Below are 17,511 nucleotides of genomic sequence, written 5' to 3'. Positions count from 1 at the left end.
GAGATTTATGATTAGGGTTAATACTCTTTAGTTTTGAAAATATAAATTATTATAATTTTATAAATAATAAATATATTAAATATATATAATTATTAGCGGTATATACCGCAAAGTTACGGTATATACCTTAATTTTGCGGTATATACCGTAATTGCGGTATGAAGCGGTATGATGCGGTATACCGCGGTATATGCAAAATTCATACCTTTGTCGTACCTTAATCTATCGGTAAGGTATCATACCTTACCGAAAAGTGCGGTATACCAAAAATTCGGTATTTTCGGTACGGTAAGTGCGGTATTTCGGTATATTTTGCCAGCCCTATGCGTGTCAGCATTGCAGGGCTCCCGGTGCCCACAACGGTTTTTCTACTTTTTAAACACTATTTTTTATTATGAGAAAATGTCAAAACTGGTCGTGAACATATAACCATTTTACGATTTTGATCCTATACTTTATCTTTTGAATATCGGCATCCTGAACATTTCAACTCGAATCACAATTGGTCCTACACTAACAATTCCGTCAATTTTTAAACGGTTTTAACCTGACTTTTACTGATTTTTAAACGGTTTTAACCTAAATGGAACTGTTAAAATCGTCATAATCGGTAAAAATCGGGTTAAAACCGTTTAAATATTGACAGAAATGTTAGTTTAAGACCAATTGTGATCCGAGTTGAAATGTCCAGCATGCAAAAATTCAAAAGATAAATATAAAACTAAAATCGTAAAATGGGCATATATTCAAGACCAGTTTTGGCCTTTACTCTTTTATTAATGTAAATATCTTCTTTTTTATCTATAAAGATCCACATTCGAAACCCTAAATTTTCTCACACTTCACTATCTTTGTCTCACTATCTATTAATTTTTTAGAATTGGATCAAAGTGCTTAAGCGACGTTAACGGCCTATGTGACAACATTCGGGTGGGATCCGAGCCAGGCTCCACCCGCGCAAAGCATAGTCCTGACAATGGGGCATTTGAAGTTTGAGCCCATTATTAATTGAAGCCCAAACTAAAACATCATATACTTTTACAAGAATGTTGTTTGAATACTTGTAGTATTATTATGTTTCAAATGTGGATTTTGATTTTGATTGATAACTATTTCATCCATCCAATCAAATTAAAGCTCATGCAGCAGCAGCTACACATCTAAAGGTTTCTGCCATCTCACCCAGCCATAGCATTAAAGCTCAAATTATTTAAAAAATAAATAAATTAAAGCAATGTACTACTATAGTAATAGTAGTAGTAGCCGTGTTATTTATGTTCCTCAACACTCAACGGAAATATAAGAAAACCTTCTTAGATATATTTATATATGTAAAGGAAAATATATTAATCATAGTATTTCCTAAAAAATCATTTCGATCGTCTTTCTCATTTTCTTAGACATAAACTTAATTACTCCATTTAAATTCGATGCTCCAACAAATGTTAGTTTGTATTCCAATCCAATCCAGTCCAATCCATCTATCGACATAGTTGAACTTTTAACGAACAAAAGAAATTGGGCCTCCAGATTGTGACTTCTCCAACAGCCCAATGGATTAGAGGCAGACGTGGCACTTTTTGGATGCTTACAATTACATTTGCATTATCCCATAAACCTCAATTCGTCTCCTCTCTCTCACTGAGAAATTGAAAATGGCGGCAGAAGCCGTGATGAAAATGTCATCCTCCGCCATCTGCAACTTAAATGGCCCTTCGCGGAGGCCCCTGCCGCCTGTATCTCACTCCGCACGACGTCGCAGGTCCACTTCCTCTGCCGCAGTTCGAGCCCTTTCTTCCTCATTTCTCGCTAGTGTTGCGATTGCCTCTGTTTCCATCTCAATCTCAAGATGCACGAAAGGCAGAAATCAACGAGCTACAATTCGGTGCATAGGATGGGTAAACACTAACACTATCCCTAACTGTTTGTTGTGTTGTCTCTTTGAAACGGGTTTTATCAAAGGCAGGACCCGGAAGGCATTCTCGGAGCTCCGCAGCCGGGACACATAGCGAGAATTGAATTCAAGCGAAAACTCGAGAAGGATTCTGAGGCCAGAGAAGCATTTGAACGCCAAGTCCGAGAAGAGAAAGATCGCATGAGAAAACTTCGCGAGGTAAAGCCTTTGATTTTTTTTATCTACTTTGTAGCTTGTCTTTTCGATTCTGATATACTCCTCTATGTATGTTTTTGGTGTTTTCATTAGTCTCGGGTGATACCGGATACTGTAGAGGAGTTGGTTGAGTATTTTCTGGATACCGAAGCTCAGGAGATCGAATTTGAGATTTCCAGATTGAGGCATCGGTACATTTCTTGATTTTTACCACGTCTCTCATTTTTCATGACAACAACTATTGATTTTTACTCAAGTTAGTGTACCTTGTTATCTCTCTATCTTGATTAGTAAACTCATACATATGTGTCATTCAACGATAATAAATCAACCATATGGGATAGAGGCATGAGGTTTTTCTAGGGGATTACTGTTGAATTAGTAATAAGTAAGATGTACTACAAAATAAAACAATGGTGATAACGCAAAAGAAGTTCAACTGTTGCAAATATTAGAGCAAGTGTTTTATAGTTCCGCTGTGAATTACACAAAGCATTTAATAAATGTCACCCAAAATTCCTCTTCTTGTTTTGCTTTTATACGTTTAAATTAGCTAGTTTGGCATTCGGCCCAAACTTGTTGTTTGGTTCGAATCAACTGTGCGCTTAAAAGAATCTGCTTAAACCGTTGGGCGTGAGCAAGAAAATAATTCATGCATTGGGCTATTTTTTCTCTGATAAACTTTTCATGGTATGGTGATACCAAAATGTAGATTGAACGATGAATTTTTCGCACACCTGAAACTAGAACTGGGGAAACTCAAATTTTCTGTGTCTAAGACTCAGGTTTGTCTACTCCTGTGCCCCGTGTACCCCCTTGACAAATAAGGAGAAGCGCTAAACACCTATTAACTGGTTTTGTTTGTAGGATGTGGAAGACAGAGTACTTGAGTTAGAGACGCTGCAAAAAGCCCTGGAGGAAGCCACAGGTTAGGAGTAGTAAAGAGTTTGCGAAAGAAACTTCTTTTGACATTTTTTTTATCAAACTTGCTATTCTCCTACAGAAGCATATGATAAAATGCAAGCTGAACTCGTAGCAGCAAGGCAGAATTTGATGAGACTTTTACAATCGACTGATATCAAGGCGACTGTATGCTACTTATTAGCTCTCTTCTCTCAGAATATGTTTCTTGTTTCCTTTAGATCACTGACAGCTTCTTCTTACACGATGCAGCTCTTGGACTTGGTTGGGGAAAACGCATTGAATAGATCCTTATTGACACTCCTTGATCAAAACATCGCAAGTGCATATCAGGGTAACCAGGTGAGAAAGATAATTCATTTTGAATTGCTCTTGGCTCTATTTTGGTTCTACCGTTTGACGTGAAATCCATAAAATTGTTCAAATCATTCCATGATTTATTCAAGTTTATTGAAGATAAATAACACAATGTGTAGTATGATGGATATGGAAACTACCCTGTTTAACATTCTGATGGTACTATTTTATTACCTAAACTCGATGATGCAGAAACAGGTTGCGGAATACATGGAAAAGATTCGTGGGGCGATGCTCAAGTATATCACTGTCTGATTCGTGTAGAACTATGATGTACCAAATATAATTATGTATGGTTTATTTACACACGCGCAAAGATACTAGTTCTCAGTGTTCATCATTCTGCTGTAGGTATAATTTACCAAAATTAAAGAGCTTGGACATGGATTCGCTTTAAAACCACGGCGTAGTAGTTTTGGTTGTATTTGTGCCCAGTAATGTTTTATTTTTGTTGATGAATGTAAATTCAAGACTCTGTATTATTCCATGACCGAAAAAAGCGAGTTATTTGAGACTGAGTAGTTTGCTTGTTAGCAATTCTAAGGCCATCCCCAATGCAGCCACCTTAGAGGTGGGCGCCCACGAGACCCTGCGTGTCTAGGGTTGGCACGGTACGGTATACCGCACCGAAAACGTCATACCGCATACCGTACCGCAAATTGCGGTATGAGAAAATGTCATACATATACCTTACCGAATTTTTCGGTATACCGCATTGCGGTATACCGAAAATTCGGTATATCAATCTTTGAAAACCTTTGCCTTACCGACATTTCGGTATACCGTACCGTGTTGCGGTATACCGCGGTATAGCGCAAATCATACCTGTTTGATATATAAAATTGTACAAGTTTATAGCAACAACAACCAACAACACATACCCACTTCACACCCATTGATTCATTCCTAAATTTGAACAAACAACCCAATGAATTAGACAAAATTGCCAAAAGGGATAAAAATTAAATTCACTACCAATTATGTATAATACTTATCAATATTATATGAGAAAGAGAGAGATTTGGAAACCACGATCTGTGAATCTGTTGCGGCGGACGGCGGCGGTGGAGTGAAATTGACTGTGAATTGAGATTTAGGAGCACGGCCACGTTCGCACGAGAAAGAGAGAGATTTGGAAACCACGATCCGTGAATCCGCTGCGGCAGACGGCGGTGGTGGAGTAGTGCGGCGGAGTGGTGGTGGAGTGTTGTTGCGGCTGAGTTGAGTGAGAATCTGAGATTTATGATTAGGGTTAATACTCTTTAGTTTTGAAAATATAAATTATTATAATTTTATAAATAATAAATATATTAAATATATATAATTATTAGCGGTATATACCGCAAAGTTACGGTATATACCTTAATTTTGCGGTATATACCGTAATTGCGGTATGAAGCGGTATGATGCGGTATACCGCGGTATATGCAAAATTCATACCTTTGTCGTACCTTAATCTATCGGTAAGGTATCATACCTTACCGAAAAGTGCGGTATACCAAAAATTCGGTATTTTCGGTACGGTAAGTGCGGTATTTCGGTATATTTTGCCAGCCCTATGCGTGTCAGCATTGCAGGGCTCCCGGTGCCCACAACGGTTTTTCTACTTTTTAAACACTATTTTTTATTATGAGAAAATGTCAAAACTGGTCGTGAACATATAACCATTTTACGATTTTGATCCTATACTTTATCTTTTGAATATCGGCATCCTGAACATTTCAACTCGAATCACAATTGGTCCTACACTAACAATTCCGTCAATTTTTAAACGGTTTTAACCTGACTTTTACTGATTTTTAAACGGTTTTAACCTAAATGGAACTGTTAAAATCGTCATAATCGGTAAAAATCGGGTTAAAACCGTTTAAATATTGACAGAAATGTTAGTTTAAGACCAATTGTGATCCGAGTTGAAATGTCCAGCATGCAAAAATTCAAAAGATAAATATAAAACTAAAATCGTAAAATGGGCATATATTCAAGACCAGTTTTGGCCTTTACTCTTTTATTAATGTAAATATCTTCTTTTTTATCTATAAAGATCCACATTCGAAACCCTAAATTTTCTCACACTTCACTATCTTTGTCTCACTATCTATTAATTTTTTAGAATTGGATCAAAGTGCTTAAGCGACGTTAACGGCCTATGTGACAACATTCGGGTGGGATCCGAGCCAGGCTCCACCCGCGCAAAGCATAGTCCTGACAATGGGGCATTTGAAGTTTGAGCCCATTATTAATTGAAGCCCAAACTAAAACATCATATACTTTTACAAGAATGTTGTTTGAATACTTGTAGTATTATTATGTTTCAAATGTGGATTTTGATTTTGATTGATAACTATTTCATCCATCCAATCAAATTAAAGCTCATGCAGCAGCAGCTACACATCTAAAGGTTTCTGCCATCTCACCCAGCCATAGCATTAAAGCTCAAATTATTTAAAAAATAAATAAATTAAAGCAATGTACTACTATAGTAATAGTAGTAGTAGCCGTGTTATTTATGTTCCTCAACACTCAACGGAAATATAAGAAAACCTTCTTAGATATATTTATATATGTAAAGGAAAATATATTAATCATAGTATTTCCTAAAAAATCATTTCGATCGTCTTTCTCATTTTCTTAGACATAAACTTAATTACTCCATTTAAATTCGATGCTCCAACAAATGTTAGTTTGTATTCCAATCCAATCCAGTCCAATCCATCTATCGACATAGTTGAACTTTTAACGAACAAAAGAAATTGGGCCTCCAGATTGTGACTTCTCCAACAGCCCAATGGATTAGAGGCAGACGTGGCACTTTTTGGATGCTTACAATTACATTTGCATTATCCCATAAACCTCAATTCGTCTCCTCTCTCTCACTGAGAAATTGAAAATGGCGGCAGAAGCCGTGATGAAAATGTCATCCTCCGCCATCTGCAACTTAAATGGCCCTTCGCGGAGGCCCCTGCCGCCTGTATCTCACTCCGCACGACGTCGCAGGTCCACTTCCTCTGCCGCAGTTCGAGCCCTTTCTTCCTCATTTCTCGCTAGTGTTGCGATTGCCTCTGTTTCCACAAATCTCTCAACTTTGCGCCAGAACCAGAAGAGGGGGAGCTTCTCTATCTTTGCCATGGCTGCAGGTATTTGTTTGTAGCTTCAATACAAGTTGCTTTATGTGACTGTTTAAGTAATTGAGGTACATATTCAGAAATAATTTAAGTGAGTTACAGGTGAATTGTGTATTTAGTTATTTTCCTTTTCTGTTGCTATCAACTCTGGTTATTTTATCTGAATTTATATTCAGTGGTCATTTTTCACTAATAATGTTCATGGTCTTGTCAATTGGAAGATGTATAACTGCGTTATAATGCTCAGAACTCGAATACAGTTGATAGTCTATATTGGGATTACGTAGAGGAAATTCATGCTCATCATCTTTACCGAATTAAATGATTAATTTAATGAAAGGGCTATTGACTTGCAGATTGAATTTTCAAGATTAGTATGCTAATTATGTGTGAGTGACAAATATCATAACTTTATTTACTTTTCAGGAGAGGAGAAGAGAACAATTCCATTAAAGGACTACCGCAATATTGGAATCATGGCACACATAGATGCAGGGAAGACCACCACTACTGAAAGAGTCCTGTACTACACTGGTAGAAACTACAAAATCGGTGAGGTGCATGAGGGAACAGCAACTATGGACTGGATGGAACAAGAACAAGAAAGAGGGATCACTATTACTTCTGCTGCAACAACCACCTTTTGGAACAAACACCGGATTAACATCATCGATACTCCTGGCCATGTTGATTTCACCCTAGAAGTGGAGCGGGCCCTCAGGGTTTTAGATGGTGCAATATGTTTATTTGACAGTGTTGCTGGCGTGGAGCCTCAGTCTGAAACTGTCTGGAGGCAGGCTGATAAATATGGCGTTCCTAGGATATGTTTTGTGAATAAGATGGATCGGCTAGGAGCAAATTTCTTTAGAACTAGAGATATGATTGTGTCGAACCTGGGTGCAAAACCACTGGTGCTTCAAATCCCAATTGGTGCAGAGGATACTTTTAGAGGAGTTGTGGATCTCGTGAAGATGCAGGCAGTGGTTTGGTCTGGGGAGGAATTGGGTGCAAAGTTTTCATATGTCGATATCCCTGCTGATCTTGTAGATTTAGCTCAAGAGTACAGGGCTCAGATGGTTGAAACTGTAGTTGAGCTGGATGATGAAGCTATGGGGAACTACCTGGAAGGAATCGAACCGGATGAGGCCACCATTAAGAAGCTGATAAGAAAGGGAACTATCTCAGGCAGTTTCGTTCCTGTTTTATGTGGCTCGGCCTTTAAGAACAAAGGTGTCCAGCCTCTACTGGATGCTGTCGTAGATTATTTGCCCTCTCCTGTGGATTTGCCACCAATGAAGGGGACGGATCCTGAGGATCCAGAATTGGTTCTTGAGAGGGCTGCCAGTGATGATGAACCATTTTCTGGATTGGCTTTCAAGATCATGAGTGATCCTTTTGTGGGGTCTCTTACATTTGTTCGGGTGTATTCTGGGAAGCTTGATTCCGGCTCCTATGTGTTGAATTCAAACAAAGGGAAGAAAGAGAGGATTGGTAGACTCCTGGAAATGCACGCTAACAGCAGAGAGGACACTAAAGTAGCCTTAACCGGAGATATTATCGCGCTCGCAGGTCTAAAAGATACAATTACAGGAGAAACGTTGTGTGATCCGGAGAAGCCTGTTGTTTTAGAACGGATGGATTTCCCAGATCCTGTGATTAAGGTTGCAATTGAGCCAAAAACTAAAGCTGATATTGATAAAATGGCAGTTGGCTTAATCAAGCTTGCTCAGGAAGATCCTTCTTTCCACTTCTCACGTGATGAAGAAACCAATCAAACAGTTATTGAAGGAATGGGAGAGTTGCATCTCGAAATTATTGTTGACAGGCTCAAGAGGGAATATAAGGTCTGCGTCTCTGAACTAATTATCCTCTCATCACAAAATATTTTCTTGCTATATGGATATTTACTTGGAACATATTGCATTCCAGTTCCTAAGTGGTTTCATTCAAATTTGATATCTCATTTATAGGAGTTTTCTACACAATCTCATTTCTTATTCACTTCCAAAATTGTATGTCGCGATAGGTGATAAGATATGCAATACCCAATGTTAGGAGTGGGAGCTGAGATGGGCAAGAATAAGGCAACACGAACAAATATCCTATTCTATAATTCTATTTTTATAATTAGGAATAGGGTAAACTTTTAAATCATAGTTTCTTAAATAATAGTTGAATCTTGAGTTGCAACAACTCCTCATACCATGCACAGAAAAGTAAAACTTTTGGTCTTTTCAAAGTGTTCCTGCAAATAACTTTGATCTATATATTCATAAAGGTTGAAGCCAATGTTGGAGCACCCCAAGTCAATTATCGGGAAAGCATTTCCAAGGTCACGGAAGTCAAGTATGTGCACAAGAAGCAATCTGGTGGTGCTGGTCAATTTGCGGATATCACTGTCAGGTTTGAGCCACTAGAAGCAGGTAGCGGGTACGAGTTCAAGAGTGAGATCAAGGGAGGTGCAGTGCCGAGAGAATACATACCAGGTGTGATGAAGGGGTTGGAAGAAAGTATGCCAAACGGAGTGCTGGCTGGCTACCCTGTGGTTGATGTTCGTGCAGTATTAGTCGATGGGTCTTACCATGATGTTGATTCAAGTGTTTTGGCATTCCAGTTGGCTGCCAGAGGAGCATTTAGGGAAGGAATAAGGAAAGCTGGACCTCAGATGCTCGAACCAATCATGAGGGTGGAAGTTGTCACGCCTGAAGAGCATTTGGGAGATGTGATTGGTGATCTCAACTCAAGGAGAGGTCAGATCAACAACTTTGGGGATAAACCAGGTGGCTTGAAGGTACACGTCATGAAGTTTTGTACCCTTTTTCTCATATCGCTGCAGACAGGAGCCACTTAATGTTTAAGATGTATCTTTGACAAATCTCAGTTGTAGTTTCTTCTGAAGCATCTTTGTGATCAACTGGGTCCAGTTGAAGAATTAACTCCAAAAATTAACCTTGTTTTCAACCATGTTTTCAGGTGGTGGATGCCCTGGTGCCTTTAGCTGAGATGTTTCAGTATGTAAGCACTCTTCGAGGAATGACCAAAGGGCGTGCTTCCTACACTATGCAGTTGGCCAAATTTGACGTTGTCCCTCAACATATTCAGAACCAGCTGGCCCAGAAGGAGGAGCCAGTTGCTGCTTAATGCTATTTCTGAGATTGTAGGCTGCACCGGACTACTATGGAAAAGAGGATTCTTTATGCAAGGAATGAATGAGAGATTACTAATGTGATAACGAAAGGTTCAGTTGTCTGTTTTATTCTTGAAGTTGGCAAAACATTTTTGTTAGATAAGGCATTGGAGGGTTTACAAAGTATCCATGTACAAATACATTGGTTTGGTTTAATTGTTTCATTTGCAGTCATGGCTTAACCTCATATCATGACCTCTAGTAGCCAATTCCTCAAAGGTGTTGGGTTTAATTGGCATGCTTTGGGTACACACTGCAATTGCTAAAGGTTTTGACAGATGATCTTTGCAATTTATACATCGATTGATAATCGCTGACATGCTCGTCAATTCATTATTAATTTTGTAAGCTTCACCATGCTCAACATACCTACCAAATGCATCATCTTTCAAGGAATGAATTGTTTGGCATAATCTCCATGAAGTCCAACAGCATTGCATATCTCGACAAAGTGTCACATCCAGCTTTAGCCAATAAAAACAGAAAAATAGGTGTGCTTGGTGATGTTAGGTGTAAACAAGCTCAATAATGTTGAAAAGAAATATTGATTTTGGCCTTATGTAATTGGTTATATTAGGTGTTAAATTGTTAAAATTAGGTGTAAAATTATCCAGAAAGTACTCACCCCGTCTGCGAAAAGGAGTATCATTTTATCTGTGACGGAAGGAATATTATGTTTGGTTCATAATATTGATCTCATTACTTAATCTTAGATGATATGAAAATGAGTCATAATGGCTTCCTCTAACTAAAATAATCTCACAGCATAGTCCTTAATGAATAATATTCATCACTTAATAAAATAATCTCACAACTTTGCGGAAATGAACGAAGTGATGAGAAGTATTTTGGAAGACATATGAAAGAAGCCTTGACATCGGATGGAGTCCTAAAAGTTAGGGGAAAAGCTAAATGTCAGTAAAAATACTTATAAGGCAGGTAAAACTTCAGGAGAGAACTACACTTACGATAGCAGCAAAAAACCAAACTTTGCGGAAATAACCGAAGTTGGTAGAAGTATTTTAGAAGACATATGAAAGAAGCTTTGACATCGGATGGAGTCCTAGAAGTTAGGGGAAAAGCTAAATGTCAGTAAAAATACTTATAAGACAGGTAAAACTTCAGGAGAGAACTACACTTACGATAGGAGCAAACAACCAAACTTTACGGGAATGACCGAAGTTGATAGAAGTATTTTAGAAGACATATGAAATAAGCTTTGACATCGGATGGAGTCCTAGAAGTTAGGAGAAGAGCTAAAAGTCTGTAAAAATACTTAAAATGCAAGTAAAAATTCAGGAGAGAACTACATGTACGATAGAAGCAAACAACCAAACTTTGCGGAAATGAACGAAGTGAGTAGAAGTATTTTGGAAGACATATGAAAGAAGCCTTGACATCGGATGGAGTCCTAGAAGTTAGGGCAAAAGATAAATGTCAGTAAAAATACTTACAAGGCAGGTAAAACTTCAGGAGAGAACTACACGTACGATAGGAGCAAACAACAAAACTTTCCGGAAATGAAGAAGTTGGTAGAAGTATTTTAGAAGACATATGAAAGAAGCCTTCACATCGGACGGAGTCCTAGAAGTTAGGGGAAAAGCTAAATGTCAGTAAAAATACTTATAATTCAAGTAAAACTTTAGGAGAGAACTACACTTACGATAGCAGCAAACATCCAAACTTTGCGAAAATGACCAAAGTTGGTAGAAGTAATTTAGAAGACATATGAAAGAAGCCTTGACATCGGATGGAGTCCTAGAAGTTAGAGGAAAAGCTAAAGATCAGTCTAAATACTTATAAGGTAGGTAAAACTTCAGGAGAGAACTACACTTACGATAGGAGCAAACAACCAAACTTTGCGGGAATGACCGAAGTTGGTAGAAGTATTTTAGAAGACATATGAAAGAAGACTTGACATCGGATGGAGTCCTAGAAATTAGGGGAAAAGCAAAAAGTCTGTAAAAATACTTAAAAGGTAGGTAAAACTTCAGGAGAGAACTACATGTACGATAGGAGCAAACTACCAAACTTTGCGGAAATGAACGAAGTGAGCAGAAGTATTTTGGAAGACATATGAAAGAAGCTTTGACATAGGATGGAGTCCTAGAAGTTAGGGGAAAAGATAAATGTCAGTAAAAATACTTACAAGGTAGTTAAAACCCCATGAGAGAACTACACGTACGATAGGAGCAAACAACCAAACTTTCCGGAAATGAAGAAGTTGGTAGAAGTATTTTAGAAGACATATGAAATAAGCTTTGACATCGGACAGAGTCCTAGAAGTTAGGGGAAAAGCTAAATGTCAGTAAAAATACTTATAAGACAAGTAAAACATCAGGAGAGAACTACACTTACGATAGCAGCAAACAACCAAACTTTGTGGAAATGACCGAAGTTGGTAGAAGTATTTTAGAAGACATATGAAAGAAGCTTTGACATCGGATAGAGTCCTAGAAGTTAGGGAAAAAGCTAAATGTCAGTAAAAATACTTATAAGGTAGGTAAAACTTCAGGAGAGAACTACACTTACAATAGGAGCAAACAACCAAACTTTGCGGGAATGACCGAAGTTGGTAGAAGTATTTTAGAAGACATATGAAAGAAGACTTGACATCGGATGGAGTCCTAGAAATTAGGGGAAAAGCAAAAAGTCTGTAAAAATACTTAAAAGGTAGGTAAAACTTCAGGAGAGAACTACATGTACGATAGGAGCAAACTACCAAACTTTGCGGAAATGAACGAAGTGAGCAGAAGTATTTTGGAAGACATATGAAAGAAGCTTTGACATAGGATGGAGTCCTAGAAGTTAGGGGAAAAGATAAATGTCAGTAAAAATACTTACAAGGTAGTTAAAACCCCATGAGAGAACTACACGTACGATAGGAGCAAACAACCAAACTTTCCGGAAATGAAGAAGTTGGTAGAAGTATTTTAGAAGACATATGAAAGAAGCTTTGACATCGGACAGAGTCCTAGAAGTTAGGGGAAAAGCTAAATGTCAGTAAAAATACTTATAAGACAAGTAAAACATCAGGAGAGAACTACACTTACGATAGCAGCAAACAACCAAACTTTGTGGAAATGACCGAAGTTGGTAGAAGTATTTTAGAAGACATATGAAAGAAGCTTTGACATCGGATAGAGTCCTAGAAGTTAGGGAAAAAACTAAATGTCAGTAAAAATACTTATAAGGCAGGTAAAACTTCAGGAGAGAACTACACTTACGATAGGAATAAACAACCAAACTTTGCGGAAACGACCGAAGTTGGTAGAAGTACTTTAGAAGACATATGAAAGAAGCCTTGACATCGGACGGAGTCCTAGAAGTTAGGGAAAAAGCTAAAAGTCTGTAAAAATACTTATAAGGCAGGTAAAACTTCAGGAGAGAACTACGTAACAGTTGGACATTCTCGAAATTAGATTATCTCTCCGTCGTTTTTCTGAGAAACGGCCAAAGGCACCCGCCTTTGGATTTATTTAGAATATTAAAAAGGCCATAACTTTCTCGTTACTCGTGATAATAGATCGCTACAGGAGGCTTTGGAAACCTTATTCCATGGATAACATTTGGGCATTCTCGAAATTGGATTATCTCTCCGTTGTTTTTCTGAGAAACGGCCAAAGGCACCCGCCTTTGGATTTATTTAGAATATTAAAAAGGCCATAACTTTCTCGTTACTCGTGATAATAGACCGCTACAGGAGGCTTTGGAAACCTTATTCCATGGGTAACAGTTGGGCATTCTCGATATTGGATTATCTCTACGTCGTTTTTTCTGAGAAACGGCCAAAGGCAGGTGCCTTTGGATTTATTTAGAATATTAAAAAGGCCATAACTTTCTCGTTACTCATGATAATTGACTGCTACAGGAGGCTTTGGAATCCATATTCCATTGGTAACAATTGGGCATTCTCGATATTGGATTATCTCTCCGTCGTTTTTCTGAGAAACGGCCAAAGGCAGGTGCCTTTGGATTTATTTAGACTATTAAAAAGGCCATAACTTTCTCGTTACTCATGATAATTGACTGCTACAGGAGGCTATAGAAACCTTATTCCATGGGTAACAGTCGGGCATTCTCGATATTGGATTATCTCTCCGTCGTTTTACTGAGAAACGGCCAAAGGCACCCGCCTTTGGATTTATTTAGAATATTGAAAAGGCCATAACTTTCTCGTTACTCGTGATAATTGACCGCTACAGGAGGCTTTGGAAACCTTATTCCATGGGTAACAGTTGGGCATTCTCGATATTGGATTATCTCTCCGTCGTTTTACTGAGAAACGGCCAAAGGCAGGTGTCTTTGGATTTATTTAGAATATTAAAAAGGCCATAACGTTCTCGTTACTCGTGATAATTGACCGCTACAGGAGGCTTTGGAATCCTTATTCCATTGGTAACAGTCGGGCATTCTCGATATTGGATTATCTCTTCGTCGTTTTTCTGAGAAACGGCCAAAGGCAGGTGCCTTTGGATTTATTTAGACTAATAAAAAGGCCATAACTTTCTCGTTACTCATGATAATTGACTGCTACAGGAGGCTATAGAAACCTTATTCCATGGGTAACAGTCGGGCATTCTCGATATTTGATTATCTCTCCGTCGTTTTACTGAGAAACAGCCAAAGGCACCCGCCTTTGGATTTATTTAGAATATTGAAAAGGCCATAACTTTCTCGTTACTCGTGATAATTGACCGCTACAGGAGGCTTTGGAAACCTTATTCCATGGGTAACAGTTGGGCATTCTCGATATTGGATTATCTCTCCGTCGTTTTTCTGAGAAACGGCCAAAGGCAGGTGCCTTTGGATTTATTTAGAATATTAAAAATGCCATAACTTTCTCGTTACTCTTGATAATTGACCGCTACAGGAGGCTTTGGAAACCTTATTCCAAGGGTAACAGTTGGGCATTCTCGATATTGGATTATCTCTCTGTCGTTTTTCTGAGAAACGGCCAAAGGTAGGTGCCTTTGGATTTATTTAGAATATTAAAAAGGCCATAACTTTCTCGTTACTCTTGATAATTGACCGCTATAGGAGGCTTTGGAAACCTTATTCCATGGGTAACAGTTGGGCATTCTCGATATTGGATTATCTCTCCGTCGTTTTTCTGATAAACGGCCAAAGGCACCCGCCTTTGGATTTATTTAGAATATTAAAAAGGCCATAACTTTCTCGTTACTCGTGATAATTAACCGCTACAGGAGGCTTTGGAAACCTTATTCCATGGGTAACAGTTGGGCATTCTTGATATTGGATTATCTCTCCGTCGTTTTTCTGAGAAACGGCCAAAGGCAGGTGCCTTTGGATTTATTTATAATATTAAAAAGGCCATAACTTTCTCGTTACTCGTGATAATTGACCGCTACAGGAGGCTTTGGAAACCTTATTCCATGGGTAACAGTTGGGAATTCTCGATATTGGATTATCTCTCCGTCGTTATTCTGAGAAACGGCCTAAGGCAGGTGCCTTTGGATTTATTTAGGATATTAAAAAGGTCATAACTTTCTCGTTACTCGTGATAATTGACCGCTACAGGAGGCTTTGGAAACCTTATTCCATGGGTAACAGTTGGGCATTCTCGATATTGGATTATCTCTCCGTCGTTTTTTTGAGAAACGGCTAAAAGCACCCGCCTTTGGATTTATTTAGAATATTGAAAAGGCCATAACTTTCTCGTTACTCGTGATAATTGACTGCTACAGGAGGCTTTGGAAACCTTATTCCATGGGTAACAGTCGGGCATCTCAATATTGGATTATCTCTCCGTCGTTTTACTGAGAAACGGCCAAAGGCAGGTGCCTTTGGATTTATTTAGAATATTAAAAAGGCCATAACTCTCTCGTTACTCGTGATAATTGACCGCTACAGGAGGCTTTGGAAACCTTATTCCATGGGTAACAGTTGGGCATTCTCAATATTGGATTATCTCTCCCTCGTTTTTTTGAGAAACGGCCAAAAGCACCCGCCTTTGGATTTATTTAGAATATTGAAAAGGCCATAACTTTCTCGTTACTCGTGATAATTGACTGCTACAGGAGGCTTTGGAAACCTTATTCCATGGGTAACAGTCGGGCATTCTCAATATTGGATTATCTCTCCGTCGTTTTACTGAGAAACGGCCAAAGGCAGGTGCCTTTGGATTTATTTATAATATTAAAAAGGCCATAACTTTCTCGTTACTCGTGATAATTGACCGCTACAGGAGGCTTTGGAAACCTTATTCCATGGGTAACAGTTGGGAATTCTCGATATTGGATTATCTCTCCGTCGTTATTCTGAGAAACGGCCTAAGGCAGGTGCCTTTGGATTTATTTAGAATATTAAAAAGGTCATAACTTTCTCGTTACTCGTGATAATTGACCGCTACAGGAGGCTTTGGAAACCTTATTCCATGGGTAACAGTTGGGCATTCTCGATATTGGATTATCTCTCCGTCGTTTTTCTGAGAAACGGCCAAAGGCAGGTGCCTTTGGATTTTATTTAGAATATTAAAAAGGTCATAACTTTCTCGTTACTCATGATAATTGACCGCTACAGGAGGTTTTGGAAACCTTATTCCATGGGTAACAGTTGGGAATTCTCGATATTGGATTATCTCTCCGTCGTTTTACTGAGAAACGGCCAAAGGCAGGTGCCTTTGGATTTATTTAGAATATTAAAAAGGCCATAACGTTCTCGTTACTCGTGATAATTGACCGCTACAGGAGGCTTTGGAAACCTTATTCCATGGGTAACAATTGGGCATTCTGTATATTGGATTATCTCTCCGTCGTTTTTTTGAGAAACGGCCAAAAGCACCCGCCTTTGGATTTATTTAGAATTTTGAAAAGGCCATAACTTTCTCGTTACTCGTGATAATTGACTGCTACAGGAGGCTTTGGAAACCTTATTCCATGGGTAACAGTCGGGCATCTCAATATTGGATTATCTCTCCGTCGTTTTACTGAGAAACGGCCAAAGGCAGGTGCCTTTGGATTTATTTAGAATATTAAAAAGGCCATAACTCTCTCGTTACTCGTGATAATTGACCGCTACAGGAGGCTTTGGAAACCTTATTCCATGGGTAACAGTTGGGCATTCTCGATATTGGATTATCTCTCCGTCGTTTTTTTGAGAAACGGCCAAAAGCACCCGCCTTTGGATTTATTTAGAATATTGAAAATGCCATAACTTTCTCGTTACTCGTGATAATTGACTGCTACAGGAGGCTTTGGAAACCTTATTCCATGGGTAACAGTCGGGCATTCTCAATATTGGATTATCTCTCCGTCGTTTTTCTGAGAAACGGCCAAAGGCAGGTGCCTTTGGATTTATTTAGAATATTAAAAATGCCATAACTTTCTCGTTACTCTTGATAATTGACCGCTACAGGAGGCTTTGGAAACCTTATTCCAAGGGTAACAGTTGGGCATTCTCGATATTGGATTATCTCTCTGTCGTTTTTCTGAGAAACGGCCAAAGGTAGGTGCCTTTGGATTTATTTAGAATATTAAAAAGGCCATAACTTTCTCGTTACTCTTGATAATTGACCGCTATAGGAGGCTTTGGAAACCTTATTCCATGGGTAACAGTTGGGCATTCTTGATATTGGATTATCTCTCCGTCGTTTTTCTGATAAACGGCCAAAGGCACCCGCCTTTGGATTTATTTAGAATATTAAAAAGGCCATAACTTTCTCGTTACTCGTGATAATTAACCGCTACAGGAGGCTTTGGAAACCTTATTCCATGGGTAACAGTTGGGCATTCTTGATATTGGATTATCTCTCCGTCGTTTTTCTGAGAAACGGCCAAAGGCAGGTGCCT

The 17,511-nt window shown here is 38.6% G+C and overlaps 2 protein-coding genes across 2 annotated transcripts; both read left to right on the top strand.

Moving 5' to 3' along the window:
- The first annotated feature begins 1,606 nt into the window (after nt 1–1,606).
- LOC148926983 (uncharacterized) lies at nt 1,607–3,906 on the top strand. Its single transcript, XM_089070111.1, has 8 exons — nt 1,607–1,898; nt 1,967–2,113; nt 2,204–2,301; nt 2,823–2,895; nt 2,978–3,038; nt 3,114–3,199; nt 3,284–3,373; nt 3,581–3,906. Exons 1-8 carry the CDS (start codon nt 1,656–1,658, stop codon nt 3,641–3,643), a joined length of 861 nt encoding a protein of 286 aa, XP_088926237.1. The 5' UTR covers nt 1,607–1,655; the 3' UTR covers nt 3,644–3,906.
- A 2,315-nt stretch (nt 3,907–6,221) lies between these two features.
- LOC125199633 (elongation factor G, chloroplastic-like) lies at nt 6,222–9,874 on the top strand. The gene is made up of 4 exons (XM_089057292.1): nt 6,222–6,525; nt 6,940–8,357; nt 8,792–9,304; nt 9,487–9,874. The coding sequence occupies exons 1-4, from the start codon at nt 6,279–6,281 to the stop codon at nt 9,652–9,654; spliced, it is 2,346 nt and encodes a 781-aa protein (XP_088913418.1). The 5' UTR covers nt 6,222–6,278; the 3' UTR covers nt 9,655–9,874.
- The last annotated feature ends 7,637 nt before the right edge of the window (nt 9,875–17,511 follow it).

This window comes from Salvia hispanica, chromosome 4, assembly GCF_029641045.1.
Source record: "Salvia hispanica isolate PSC_SH4W2 chromosome 4, Shi_PSC_v1, whole genome shotgun sequence".
NCBI classification, from domain to species: domain Eukaryota; kingdom Viridiplantae; phylum Streptophyta; class Magnoliopsida; order Lamiales; family Lamiaceae; genus Salvia; species Salvia hispanica.
Note: the sequence above shows the minus strand (reverse complement) of the source record. Positions and strands in the feature narration are given on the sequence as shown.

What these genes read in the sequence shown, in the direction of transcription:
- LOC148926983 (XM_089070111.1), top strand. Translation starts at nt 1,656, where the DNA reads ATGGCGGCAGAAGCCGTGATGAAAATGTCATCCTCCGCCATCTGCAAC. An exon ending in CAATTCGGTGCATAGGATGG is followed by an intron (nt 1,899 to 1,966) that starts GTAAACACTAAC and finishes TATCAAAGGCAG; the next exon opens with GACCCGGAAGGCATTCTCGG. An exon ending in AGCCCTGGAGGAAGCCACAG is followed by an intron (nt 3,039 to 3,113) that starts GTTAGGAGTAGT and finishes ATTCTCCTACAG; the next exon opens with AAGCATATGATAAAATGCAA.
- LOC125199633 (XM_089057292.1), top strand. Translation starts at nt 6,279, where the DNA reads ATGGCGGCAGAAGCCGTGATGAAAATGTCATCCTCCGCCATCTGCAAC. An exon ending in GGCTCAAGAGGGAATATAAG is followed by an intron (nt 8,358 to 8,791) that starts GTCTGCGTCTCT and finishes ATATTCATAAAG; the next exon opens with GTTGAAGCCAATGTTGGAGC. An exon ending in ATAAACCAGGTGGCTTGAAG is followed by an intron (nt 9,305 to 9,486) that starts GTACACGTCATG and finishes CCATGTTTTCAG; the next exon opens with GTGGTGGATGCCCTGGTGCC.